At 41.5% G+C, this 14,484-nt stretch overlaps 1 protein-coding gene across 4 annotated transcripts in view; it reads right to left on the bottom strand.

Annotated features, from left to right (window-relative positions):
• The window catches only part of LOC137376222 (limbin-like), a 211,705-nt gene that overhangs the window by 165,957 nt on the left and 31,264 nt on the right, over positions 1-14,484 (bottom strand). For 3 of the 4 annotated variants that reach the window (XM_068044349.1, XM_068044359.1, XM_068044375.1), the window contains exons 8-10: positions 7,457-7,582; positions 5,495-5,637; positions 1,061-1,382 (exon numbers count right to left, since the gene is read on the bottom strand). In XM_068044349.1, the coding sequence (XP_067900450.1) occupies positions 1,061-1,382; positions 5,495-5,637; positions 7,457-7,582 (591 nt within the window). The remainder of the gene's footprint in view (positions 1-1,060; positions 1,383-5,494; positions 5,638-7,456; positions 7,583-14,484) is intronic. The other variant, XM_068044367.1, reaches the window with a different exon arrangement.

The following is a 14,484-nucleotide window of genomic DNA, read 5'->3' as shown; positions in this document are numbered from 1 at the left end:
TAATTAGTTTGCAACATGGTAATCTAACCTTACTGGGCTGTATATGCCTTACACTTTGTTTGGCAAGCCAATCAGTGTGTGTCAAAATGCTAACTTCTTACATGTAAATCTTCTACTGGAACAGTACACACAGTGCTTTATCTTTCGATAAGTCACATTAGCCTGTGAAAAATGAAATGGATGCAAATTATCCACATGACTATAGACTAGGCAGTATAACATCAGTTGTGAGCAAATGCAGAATCAACAATTCAAGATAAAAATAGTGACTAGAATCCTCTAATTCTGGCTCCTTGGGCATCCTCAATTGGTGGCTATGCCTTTAGCTGCCTAGGCCCTCAGCTCTAGAATTCCCTCCCTAAACCTCACTCTTCTCCTTTATGACACCCTTTAAAACCTACTGCTTTGACCAAGCATTTGGTCAGCTGTCGTGATACCTTTTCATGTGGCACGATGCCAAACCTTGGCTGATAACGCTCCTGTGATCCATCCGAGGGAATTTTATTGCATTAAAAGGTGCTATATAAATGCTAATTGTTTTGATTATTTGTTGTTGTTACAATTTCAGGTCTACGGTAGATATCGGCAGGGGTTTAGATCTGTCAGTGGCTCTGTTAAGTGGATCCCACATCCCTCACATTTACAGAGTTGCCCTTCTTATAAAATCATAGAACTCAGAAACGTCGTAGTAGCAGAAGGCTGCTGGAGGATTGCCAGAGTCAATAGAACTGTATTTCAGCATTAGAAAGGCTGAACATAGGAGCACAATTGAAGGAAGTAGTAAATTACAGTGCAAGTACTCATTCTGGCCAAAGTGGAATTTTCCTCACAGCAGTAATTTAGTGATAAAATTACCAAGATGTCAAATATAAGGTTCTTGATTTTTTTTTGTAAAATATAAGACTTGATGACAATACTCTCTAGAAAATGTTCCACCTCTGAGAAACATGGATTCATAATCCAGTTAATATCACCATTGTAAATGTACTTGTCAGTTTTATCTCTTTCTCCGTATTGTGTCTTACTAAGGAACAGAACACTATGAAATGCCTTGACATACCTCTTCATTCATATTCTGTGTGAGTAGCTCAGCTTCTTCTTCCTCTTGCCTCTGTCTCCTATAAAGAGCTTCCATTTCCTCTCTAGTCTCTTGGTTACTTTGAGCTGCTAATGCAGTCAACATCCCATCGTGCTCTAGTAGCTTGCTCTCCATCTCCTCAAACTGCCCTCTGAAGACAGTGCTTAACCTTTCGTCTAAAATGGGTGAAAGGACTCCATAAGGTTTAAAGTTCCTGAGCAACACCACAGTTGCATCAATGTTCATTCTTTTTCGATGATACTCTAGATCTGTATCCACTTGTATTGTGTTCAATACGTGTAAGCTGTTAAAGAAAAACTGAACGTTATATGGTATCTAACTTATGTAGTCAGGAATAAAACAAGAACATTATTTAAGATAAATAGAGAAACCACTAATGCTGGATATCTAAGATATAAACAGTAGTGGAAATGCACAGCAAACTTCTTAATTCAATTATTTCAAAGTTACTTCTGTAAGAGTGCACAAGCAGTGGCTCATGGCATTAAAGACTGAAGTCATTACAATAGACTCCACCCAGAGTTAACAACATCAGTATGATGGTTTTATTATTCCTAACAAAACTAGAAATGGTCTTGATCAGTGTTTGTCTTTAACTTATTTTCAATATTTATCAACAATGAGCTGAATGATGCATGAACTTATTTTGATGTAGAGCTTTTGCTCAGTGTAAAGTGAATGAGGGGCAAGTCATCCTCTGCTACGTCGGTCACTCTTTCAGTAACAGGAATGAGGCTCTTGAGACACTTTCACTCACTACCACATTTCTGCGTTGCCAACTTGGGGTGGCACAGTGGCGCAGTGGTTAGCACCGCAGCCTCACAGCTCCAGCGACCCGGGTTCAATTCTGGGTACTGCCTGTGTGGAGTTTGCAAGTTCTACCTGTGTCTGCTTGGGTTTTCTCCGGGTGCTCCGGTTTCCTCCCACATGCCAAAGACTTGCAAGTTGATAGGTAAATTGGCCATTATAAATTGCCCCTAGTATAGGTAGGTGGTAGGGAAATATAGGGACAGGTTGGGATGTGGTAGGAATATGGAATTAGTATAAATGTGTGGTTGATGGTCGGCACAGACTCGGTGGGCTGAAGGGCCTGTTTCAGTGCTGTATCTCTAAACTAAAAAACTAAACTAAAATTTCACAACCGAGTCTCAGTTAAACGCCACTTGATTTTTTGAAAGGAGGAGGACTTGGAACCAGAAAGTTTTTCCATAAGTCACTTCACTAATGAGGCAAATCATTCACTAGAAAAAAAATGTGAACCCAGAAATATCTAAACACACTTAATTTTAATTACTATATATAAAATGTAATTTTTTTTTTAGTATATATGCTAAGCTCCAAAACATAACTATAGAATTAGTGAAACATAACTATAGAATTAGTGAAACATAACTATAGAATTAGTGAACGCCATTTAGATCAATGAGCAAATAGTTAACAAATAAATGTCATTATCTATTTTAGACAAAGAGACAACAATAAAGAGGAGGGATAAGGGGCAGACAGACAAGAGAGTAGAGACAAAAGGTAAAAGGTTGATCAGTATCAAATAGTTAAAAATGGAATGTCCTGGTGTTATTCACCACTGCTACTGAAACGCAAGGGAGCACGTTCAATAGCTACGTGCACTCAGCCAGAATGATGTCAAAGTAACCTATGGAAATACTTTGGCATTATGACCTTTTACTGTTGCATAAAAGCTCCAAAATGAAATTTAACACACTTTATGCTCTGGGTTAACTTTTACTGGCAAATGTGCTTTATTTAAAGAACTGCTGGAGGGATTGGATGCTTCAGGTTATCAGACTGCATAAGGAATTCAGTTGCATTAATGAACCATATGTCACCATGTACCAATTCAACAGGATTTCAAGAATCTCATTCCACAGAAGCTAAATAGAAGGATCTTTGCTTCTTTTAGAAAAAAAAAAGTTAGAGCATATGGAAGGAGACAAGTAAAGATAGAAAAGTAAAAATAAAGCATGTAAATAATTACGAGGCCTCACTCTATACAGCAGAGCAGCAACAACTACTGCAGGTACAAATTTATAACAATCAAACATTACCGAGAGATAGTTGGGATCAGGATAGTTTATCATGGTTTTTACACCAGGAGGTATCTCAGTACTGAATTTCAGTGCTTCCATACCTTATGAAAACCCAAAAAGCAGCTGAACATGGATAAACAATAATATGAAGTGGTGGGGTGGGGGGGGGGGGATAAATCGCCAGGGCCAGATGAAATGTATTGCAGGCTGTTGAGCAAGGGAGGAAAAAGCGGATGTTCTGGTCATCATTTTTCAATCTTATTTGGCTACAGGAGTGGTGCTGGAGGACTGCTAACATTGTACCATTGTTTTAAAAAGGAAGGGATAGACCGAGTAATTACAGGCCAGTCAGTCTAACCTCGGTGGTGGGAAAGTTATTGGGAATATTCTGAGAACAGAATAAATTGTCATTTAGGAAGGCACAGATTAATCAAGGACAGTCAGAATGGATTTGTTAAGGCAGGATCATGTCTTACTAACTCGATTGAAGATTTTGAGGAGGTGACAAGGAGGGTCAATAACGGTAGCGCATTTGATGCAGTCTGCATGGATTTTAGCAAGGCTTTTGACAAGGTCCCATAGGGCAGCCTGCCCAGAAAAGTTAAAGCCCATAGGATCCAAGGGAACATAGCAAGTTGGATCCAAAAGTGGCTGAGCAACAGGAAGCAAAGGGTAACTGTTGACAGACATTTTTGTGACTGGAAGGCTGTTCCAGTGGAGTTCCACAGGGCTCAGGACTAGGTTCCTTGCTTTTTGTGGTACACACCAATGATTTAGACTTAAATGTCGACAGCATGATTAAGATGCTTGCAGACGATACAAAAATTGGCCATGTAGTTGATAGTGAGGGAGAAAACTGTAGACTGAAGGAAGTTATCAATGGACTGCTTAGTTGTACAGAAAAGTGGCAAATGAAATTCAAGCTGGAGAAGTGTTAAGTAATGCATTTGGGGAGGGCAAACAAGGCAAGCGAATGCACAATAAATAGAATACAACAACTTTTATTTATATAGTGCCTTTAACGTAGTAAAACATCCCATGCACTTCACAGGGGCATTATAAAACAAAATACAACACTGAGCCACATAAGGAGATATTAGAGCAGATGACCAAAACCTTGGTCAACAGACAGGTTTTAAGAAGTGTCATAAAGGAGGAAAGCGAGATAGAGAGCTGAAAGATTTACAAGGCTGTTGCTAGGACCGGAAAATTTTAACTATCAAAATTGGATAGGCTGGGTTGTTTTCTTTGGAACAGAGGAGGCAGAGGAGAGATTTAACTAAGGTATATAAAAATTATGAAGGGCCTGGAAACAGAATACAGAAAGGGCCCATTTCCCTTAGAAGGGGTCAATAACCAAGGTGCATAGATTTAAAGTAATTGGGAGAAGGATTAGAGGAGAAGTCAGGAGGAATTTCTTTTCACCCAGGGGGTGGTGGGGATCTGGAACTCACTGCCTGAAAGGGCAGTAGGGGCAGAAATCCTCATCACACTTGAAATGCCATGGACTGAGGCCTGGAAAGTGAGATATTAGACTGGATAGCTCTTTCTCAACTGGGACGGGCACGTTAGGCCAAGCAGCAGCCTCCTGTGCCATAAATTTCTATGATTTTATAAAGGACACCTCATGTTCATCCTTAACTCATGCACTGACGGTAGGAAGTATGTATGTGCTTCGTGTCCATCATTTTGGGGACACAGGAGGCCAGTTATCCCTGAAAAGCAGCTACTACGCACCTTATTCCTGGGCCACTGTCCTTCTAAATTCAGTTTAAAATGTTTTCAGCAGTAATACAGGACAAGCCATAGATTTATTTGGATAATTTAACAATCCTTACTCATCAAAAGGCCTGAATCATGTTCTGTGGACCTTGAAGCACTGACATAATTTCAATGTTCGATGTTAATCAAACTTGTCTTAGCTGTGCTCTGTCTGACACACTGCAGCATACATCAAACTGTCAGATAGTGTGGTTTAGCGTGGGGCCAATTTGATTACCATGAAATGACAATACAATTCTATACTGTGGGTTACAGGTGGCAAAGAACCTGAATTCGTTAATTCTTGCACCTACATTTGCTCAATCAATTGCAAAATTGATTCTCTGCCACATGATTACATCTGAAGCCCACTAGCAACATAAAATTAAGAACCTGGTCATCGTTTCCCTACAGACACCAAGGAACCGTGCATTCTTCTTAGTCACACTGCCCTTAACCTTGGCAGGGGGAAATGTGGCTTGTCTCGCCTATAGTGTCTTTCTAAATTTGGTTTGAAATGTTTTTAGCTGTTAACAGTGTACAAAAACAAAGATTTATTTTGATAATTCTAAAAAACAACCCTCACTCATTGAAAGCCTGAATCATGTTCTGTGGATCTTCAAGCACCAAAATGTCAATCACTTTGTCCTCACATTGGAGTTTCTCTTTTAGCCGCTCTGCTGCATCACCAATTAGTCCATACCGAGAAATCAACTGGTTTCTTTCCACCTGTTACAAAAAAAAAATAAGTAGCATATTTTGGTTTAGCCGAGACAAAATAGATTAAACATTATTAGTAATATTCACTCAAGATGCTATAATGTGGCAATTTCATATTTGTTACAAATACAACAGATTCAGCCGGAGTGCTATACAGTAATTAAGAGTTTCAATGACTGGGGGAGTGACTGCAACCTTTAGCGAGTGTGTGACATATGCGATATCAGCTTGGTCACCCACTGAACACCCTCTCCCTTCAATGGAAAATAATAATCGGGAGAAGTCTTTAAAGAGCTGTTGCACTGATGATGTAAAGCACGCACTATCACCAACAGTCAAATATCCCCCCCAATTATGTCAGACCAAAACTGCAAGTTCTCACGTCCTAAACCCTACATGTTGAGCTCCTGGTCATAATGGTGTCATGTTGGGGAGGGACAGAATGAATCCTAGACATTTCCCGAGAGTCAGGAAGTGGAAACTGGCAGGACAGTCACCTTGTCATGCTCATGCATCTTCTAAATTACAGAATTTCCCAAAAGGTTTGAGAGCAGGTTAATTGGCTGTGACTTTGGCTGGGTTAGGGTGCAGCATGCACCATATCAATACTTGAACAATAAGATGCACCTGGTATTGGTAGAAGGAAATGAATGGGTTACCAATAATTAGAATGCATCTGAGATAAGTAGAGTTGCAAAGGTAGTTATTGCTGGGACTGTAATACAAAAGAATTTACTTAAGCAGCTTACATAAGCAGAAAATAAAGTTCATATTTTAACTGTCAACATTCAGAAGATGCAATATCAGAAACATTGTACTGTTGTTAGCAATTTTTTAAGTCTTTGGCTCTGACTTTAAAGGTGGGGGCATGATGCACATGAGCCTTGAGGTGGGCGATGCACACAGGTGTAATGGAGAGGTCGAGACTTTACTTCCAGAAGTATTCTCTAACTCTGCTCTTCTTGGCCCACGAAGTAACCTAAAATAAAAATGTTTAAACTTACTTGCCTGGACTACTTCTCCATCCACCTGCTGGCAGGGCTGAAGCACTGCAGGTGTAAATTCAGTAAATAAAAATCACAGCATAAGCTATCAAAAGGCATAGGGAGTGAACATCGGGGGTTCTGCCCTTGGAATTTCCCGAAGAAACATTAACACTTCTATTTTCAGGATTCCCTTAGCTCTTTCGTCGAAGAAATGGCAGATGAGCAGGAGATGCCAGTGAAAATTCTCCCCTACAATAGCAAACACTAGTTTACTAGATAGGTTTTTTCTTCTCAATTGGCCTCTGACCTTCAGACAACATCGTATTACCCATTGGCAACTGGGGTACTCACAAAGAGATCACTATTTTGCCCGAACCATTCAGATCACCTCTCACTCCTCCCATTTAAAACCCACAATAGATGACAATAGAAATTTGTCTTGGGCAGTGTCGCACTGACCACCTGATATGCAGTTAACGGAACTGGATATCAGACAGGGTGTATAATAGATAGTCGATGCAACACCTCCCATTTTGCACTACCACTGAAGATGAATTTCTATCCCAAGGACAGGGAACAATAATTGATTTTATCATGTAATTGTTTTAGCTCAGATCCCGAGCAAGATGGCATCTGTTGAGCCAGCTCCTGGCATTTATACGGCTAAATAAGACTTGGGCAGAATCAGTCGGGCCAGTTTATTGAGTGTCTACAGTTCTGTAATAGGGAGAAGAAACCGTATTTTAGATGAGCAAACACCAGAAGCTGGCTCATGGATATTGGTTGCACTTGAATCCAAACTGAAACAGCACGAGTGTAAAACAATCTATTAACTCACTGACCTGCTGCACAGGAAGATTTCTGACTCTGCTGACATGGAAGGTGATGAGAATGAAACACACCAAGGAAAAAGAAACAATGAATGCAATAATAAATCCAACAAAGTGGATGCCATGATCTGGAGAAACCTGAAAAGGAAGATTAAAAAGAAAAGTTGGCTTTTTCAAAGCAAACATGCATTGGTAAAGCCAGTAAATAAATAAATGGTTTATAACTTTTTGTTCTGCAGCAGTTCTCTGAATATCAAACATCAAAAGGTGAGAGTAAAGTCTTTCCAGCTTCTGTTTCCCATCAGCAGTTCTGTACAGTAATTGCTTCGGAGAACATCTTCTTCACAAACAAAACTTCAAAATGAAAAAAAACATTCAAACTGTTTTCTTAAAGAAAGATTTCTTTTCCTTTTAGCTAATAGAATTGACAAGCTGACCTCATCCCCATGAGATATTAGAGTTAGCTCTGTGATTCTCCCATTCCCAAACAGGGAAACTGCACACAGGGCGGCGCAGTGGTTAGCACCGCAGCCTCACAGCTCCAGGGACCCGGGTTCAATTCTGCGTACTGCCTGTGTGGGGTTTGCAAGTTCTCCCTGTGACCGCGTGGGTTTTCGCCGGGTGCTCTGGTTTCCTCCCACTGCCAAAGACTTGCAGGTGATAGGTAAATTGGCCATTGTAAATTGCCCCTAGTGTAGGTTGGTGGTAGGGAATATGGGATTACTGTAGGTTTAGTATAAATGGGTGGTTCTTGGTCGGCACAAACTCGGTGGGCCGAAGGGCCTGTTTCAGTGCTGTATCTCTAAATAAATAAATATTGCAAGTTCGTTAGCTCAAGCTCCAGGTGCGCAACTACCCATTGTTGGTGGACGCGGGCCTCTTGTTTTATGGAGCCTATGAGATGGATTTTCCTCTGCTATCCTGTCTGATTTTGAACAAGGTGTGGAGAGTTAACACTGGGTACCAGGTGCTATTTTGCTGCAATAATTCATCGTTCCTGTTCACTCTGACGTGGTACAATGATACTCTGCAGAAACACTAGCTCCTATAGTTACAACATATACATATTTTATGCTAAACTTAGCAGCTTGTAATTGTTGTACCGTATTCACGGAACTGCAGATTGACAAATAGGAAAAAGACATATTTCGCTTATAAAATAACAATCGAGTTGAAATACCCATCTGTGTTATATAAGCAGTGATGGATAGCTGAACTAGATTCTTATATAGTGGAACAAGCAGAAGCTTCCTTTTCTACACTGCTGTACCAGTACGACACAGGTCCAAAATGGATTGTATATACAGCAAAGACCCAAGGTTGTATTGCTATTCTTACAGTTCTGCTTGTATTAACTGCTTCAATCCAAAAGCCTCTTGTTAATATATTACACCTCATCATCACTGCAGGGTTCACATACAATGCCTTGGATTAATTGTGCTAGAAATGCCATTTTTGATGTGAATCATATCACTAGACTACACCTCCTGGCACCAATGTTGTGTCTTGATTTTTGTACTTTTGCTGTTGGTGTGATAAGTGTAGTTTAATGCTGAAGTAAAAGTAAAACTACATATAAATGTGAACAAAAACAGAACCTGGCAACATGCACAGCAAATCACACAGCACTGACAAAAGGTAAATGTTTGAATAGGAACCTTCAACAGAATCTGGCAGCAGAATGCTGCTGGTACCACCCTGATCTGGACAAAATTGGTGGAAGACCATAACTGAGTTTTTGTGACATGAGTTTTACTGCATTTCAGCCAAAGTAACTGCAGCTGGATTCACAGAGTTATAGAGTCATTTACAGCATAGGAGGAGGCTGATTGACCCATCGAGTCCATGCCAGCTCTCCATGGAGCTATGCGGTGAGTCCCACTCCCCGGCTCGATCCCCATAGCCCTGAAAGTCTATATCTCTCACCAACTTCCTCCTGAAGTCATTGATCACCTCTGCTGTAATGCCATGCCAGCTACACTCCCATGGTTTTTCCTACTGACTGAGATAATTACTTTTTACTTATAGCACACTGGCAATACAGGAGGTGGTGATTCGTGCTTCATACCTGTGTATGTGCACAGAGCTCCAATATTCCTGTCCACCCCCTGGCAGTGTGAGCCAGTCGTCTGTGTGTTCTGCACTTATCTCACTACTCAGCTGGTGCCAAACTGGTGGTGGGCAAAAACATTCTTTGTACATTGGAACATTATAGGGGCTATATATATAAAAATTCAACTTCACATTTTTTAAATTAAGCAACCAGCAGGAAGGGCAAGAAGGATTGAGCCATCTCAGAGAAAAAGAGAAGTCAAGAAAAAAATCTGGATATAGTAATTAAATATGGCAAGCTTATGTGTGACAATTCTACAGATTGTAGTTAAGAGGAAACATCTAGGGAGGTGAGCAGTTCAATAGCTTTGAGATCCTGATAACTATTGAAATAGAGTAGGAGATTTTGTGATGAGTCTGGACTAGACTGTAAATCCTGACTTTAACTCAGTCAGAACACAAGGAGGAGGAAGAATGACACATTTACAGCTTTGAAAAAATGACAAAGAGTATTGTTACTTTAGGTCCATGCTAAATATTTCTGACCCTATCCAGCTCATAAAGTTCATAATTAATTAAACTTGCTAGTTCTATTTCATGATTATGTTTTAAAGTAATTTTTCTACAGTTGAGTTTTTGATTTAAACACAACCATCAATTTCAATTTACCTGTGCTGGCCAGAATGATGGACAAATCATAGCTCGCTATTGCCACCAATACTGATGAATCTTTTTCTGGACTAAGATCAAAATGCTGTAGATGCTAAAAATCTGAACCAAAAGCAGAAAATGCTGAAAATATTCAAAGTCTGTCAGCAGATGTGGAGAGAGAAACAGAGCCAACGCTCCAGGTTGATGGCCGCTCAATAAGACCTGAAAGGTCACAGACCCTAAACATTAACTCTGTTTCTCTCTCCCCAAATATCAACGGACCTGCTGAATATTTCCAACATTTTCTGTTTCTCTTTCTGGACCACTGCTTTGCTTCCCAGAGCTTCAAAGTTCATTGCAACTTCATGCAAGTTTATAAACACTGGAATTGGACACTTTTTGTGCTCTGGAAGCCAGCGACATTCTTCTGATGCTCAGGTAACAAGTATCAATGCCTGACTCAGTGTTGTAAAGATGCTAGCTCACAGATCATTACGCTTCAAACACCTGAGTCGTTCCAGTTCCATGGCACATTACATACCTTACAATTGAATCTTGACAGTATTGTGCACTATTCCTAACACTTGTTATTAACGCCCAGTCTAATAGCTTTTTGACTTTAAAATGGCTCACTCCTGTAACACTGAGTCTTTCTTGTGAGAACTGTACTCTCCTTTCGACAATCCTGTTGATTTTGATTTTATATTGAAATCACATGCCTATGGTCTATTGCTCCTCTTGTCAGCAGCTTCCATCACCATTAGTTTGAAGGTAGCTGCTTCTATTCCAGGCCATTTTACCTTAAAGTAAATTTTGCATTGAACTCTTCAAGCTTGTTCCACAATGCTTCACATGTCTTAATGCTCTACTGCAGAGAGAATCTAGATGTATTTCAATAATCTAAAGCATTTATAATGGAAGGAAGCTTACATCATGTCCAAGTGTGTGTAACATAGCCTCACTGATAAGCATTCTGCCTTAGAGTTATTAAAATTATAATAGCTTTCATTCATATATCTTTATTCACACAAAAAAAAAATTACTCTTCAGATATTTACACCTTTGTTGATCATTGCCAAACACATTTAAAAAAGCAGTAAGTATTCAAGCTTTGTAAAGATCACAACTTAACATACTGAATCATAGAAACCTACAGCACATAGTATTGACAGGCAGAGAGATTTGGGCGTACAGGCCCACAGGTCATTGAAAGTGGCAACACAGGTGGATAAGGTAGTCAAGAAGGCATACGGCATGCTTGCCTTCATCGGTCGGGGCACAGAGTATAAAAATTGGCAAGTCATGTTGCAGCTATACAGAACTTTAGTTAGGCCACACTTAGAATATTGCGTGCAATTCTGGTCGCCACACTACCAGAAGGACGTGGAGGCTTTGGAGAGGGTACAGAAGAGGTTTACCAGGATGTTGCCTGGTCTGGAGGGCATTAGCTACGAGGAGAGGTTGGATAAACTCAGATTGTTTCACTGGAACGACGGAGGTGGAGGGGTGACATGATAGAGGTTTACAAAGTAATGAGCAGCATGGACAGAGTGGATAGTCAGAAGCCTTTTCCCAGGGTGGAAGAGTCAGTTAATAGGGGACATAGGTTTAAGGTGAGAGGGGCAAAGTTTAGAGGGGATGTGCGAGGTAAGTTCTTTACACAGATGGTGGTGAGTGCCTGGAACTTGCTGCCGGGGGAGATGGTGGAAACAGGTACGATAATGACGTTTAAGAGGCATCTTGACAAATACATGAATAGGATGGGAATAGAGGGATACGGTCCCTGGAAGTGCAGAAGGTTTTAGTTTAAGCAGGCATCAAGATCGGCGCAGGCCTGGAGGGCCGAATGGCCTGTTCCTGTGCTGTACTGTTCTTTGTTCTTTGACACTCAGCCTAACGTGTTCGCACCGGCTGACAAGAAGCCATCCAGCCTAATCCACTTTCCAACTCTGGGAGTGCATATTCAAGAATTTTATAATTTTATGAGCGTTTCTGCTTCTATCACCCATTCAGGCAGTGAGTTCCAACTTCCCACCATCCTCTGAGTAAAAGAAATCTCCCCTCGAATCCCCTCTAAACCTCATACCCGAAATCTATACTCCTGGTTATGGACTCCTCAACCAAGGGGAATACGACCATCCTATCCACTCTATCTAGACCCCTCAAAATGTTATACACTTCAATTAGACCTCCCCTCAGTCTCCCCTATTCCAAAGAAAACAACCCTAGCCTATTCAATCTTTCCTCATAACTAAAATTCTCTAGTCCAGGCAACATCCTTGTAAAATAAAAGCAAAATACTGCGGATGCTGGAAATCTGAAATAAAAACAAGAAATGCTGGAAATACTCAGCAGGTCTGGCAACATCTGTGGACAGAGAAGCAGAGTTAACGTTTCAGGTCAGTGACCCTTCTTCAGAACTGGCAAATATTAGAAATGTAAAAGGTTATAAGCAAGTAAAGCGGGGGTGGGGCAAGAGATAATAAAGGAGGTGTAAATAGGACATGGTCACAGAAGAGCTGACCAGAAGGTCGTGGAGCAAAGGCAAACAATATGCTAATGGTGTGTTGAAAGACAGAGCATTAGTACAGATAGGGTGTTAACAAACTGAAAATTGAACAGCCGCAAGTACAAACAGGAAAAAAAACAATGGGTACGCAAACTGAACAAACTAAGATGAAATAAAATAAAATAAACACAAAAAAATATATTTAAAAAAAAGGAAAAAGAAAAAAATAACTGAAAATTCAAGTAAAATGGAGCCCGTCATGCCCTAAAATTACTGAACTTAATGTTCAGTCGGGCAGGCTGTAGTGTGCCTAAATCGGTAAATGAGATGCTGTTCCTCGAGCTTGCGTTGATGTTCACTGGAACACTGCAGCAATCCCAGGACAGAGATGTGAGCATGAGAGCAGGGGGGAGTGTTGAAATGGCAAGCAACCGGAAGCTCGGGGTCCTGCTTGCGGACTGAGCAGAGGTGTTCCACAAAGCAGTCACCCAGTCTGCGTTTGGTCTCCCCAATGTAGAGGAGACAACATTCTGAGCAGTGAATACAGTATACTACACTGAAAGAAGTACAAGTAAATCGCTGCTTCACCTGAAAGGAGTGTTTGGGGCCTGGAATAGTGAGGAGAGAGGAGGTAAATGGGCAGGTATTATACCTATGATTGCAGGGGAAGGTGCCATGGGAAGGGGATGAGGTGGTGGGGGTAATGGAGGAGTGGACCAGGGTGTCATGGAGGGAACGATCCCTTCGGAATGCTGACAGGGGAAGGGAGGGGAAGATGCGACTGGTAGTGGCATCACGCTGGAGGTGGCGGAAATGGCAGAGGATGATCCTTTGGATATGGAGGCTGATGGGATGGAAAGTGAGGACAAGGGGAACCCTGTCACGGTTCTGGGAGGGAGGGGAAGGGGTGAGGGTAGAGGTGCGGGAAATGGGCCAGACACGATTGAGGGCCCTGTCAACCACAGTGGGGGGAATCCTCGGTTGAGGAAAAAGGAAGACATATCAGAAGCGCTGTCATGGAAGGTAGCATCATCAGAGCAGATGTGTTGGAAACAGAGAAACTGGGAGAATGGAATGGAGTCCTTACAGGAGGCAGGGTGTGAAGAAGTGTAGTCGAGGTAGCTGTGGGAGACGGTGGACTTATAATGAATATTAGCAGACAGCCTATCCCCAGAGATGGAGACAGGGAAGTCGGGGAAGGGAAGTGTCGGAGATGGACCATGTAAAAGGTGAGAGATGGGTGGAAATTAGAAGCAAAGTTGATAAAGTTTTCCAGTTCGGGGCGGGAGCAGGAAACGGCACCGATACAGTCATCAATGTACCGGAAAAAAAGTTGGGGGAGAGGGCCTGAGTAGGACTGGAACAAGGAACGTTCGACATATCCCACAAAAAGACAGGCATAACTAAGATCCATGCGGGTACCAGTAGCAACACCTTTTACTTGAAGGAAGTGAGTGGAATTGAAGGAGAAGTTGTTCAATGTGAGAACAAGTTCAGCCAGGCGGAGAAGGGTGGTGCGGGATGGGGACCAACCAGTTGGGCCTCTGTTCAAGAAGGAGCGGAGAGCCCTCAAACCATTCTGGTGGGGGATGGAGGTGTAGAGAGATTGGACATCCATAGTGAAGAGGTGGTGGTTGGGGCCAGGAAACTGGAAATTGTCAAAATGACATAGGGTGTCAGAAGAGTCACGGATGTAGGTGGGAAGAGACTGGACCAGAGGAGAAAAGATAGAGTTAAGATAGGAAGAAATAAGTTCAGTGGGGCAGGAGCAGGCTGACACAATGGGTCTGCCAGGACAGTCCTGTTTCTGAATTTTGGGAAGGAGGTA

The sequence above is a fragment of the Heterodontus francisci genome, chromosome 1 (genome assembly GCF_036365525.1).
Source record: "Heterodontus francisci isolate sHetFra1 chromosome 1, sHetFra1.hap1, whole genome shotgun sequence".
In the NCBI taxonomy this organism is placed as follows: Eukaryota; Metazoa; Chordata; class Chondrichthyes; order Heterodontiformes; family Heterodontidae; genus Heterodontus; species Heterodontus francisci.
This window is presented reverse-complemented; position numbering and strand designations above follow the sequence as displayed.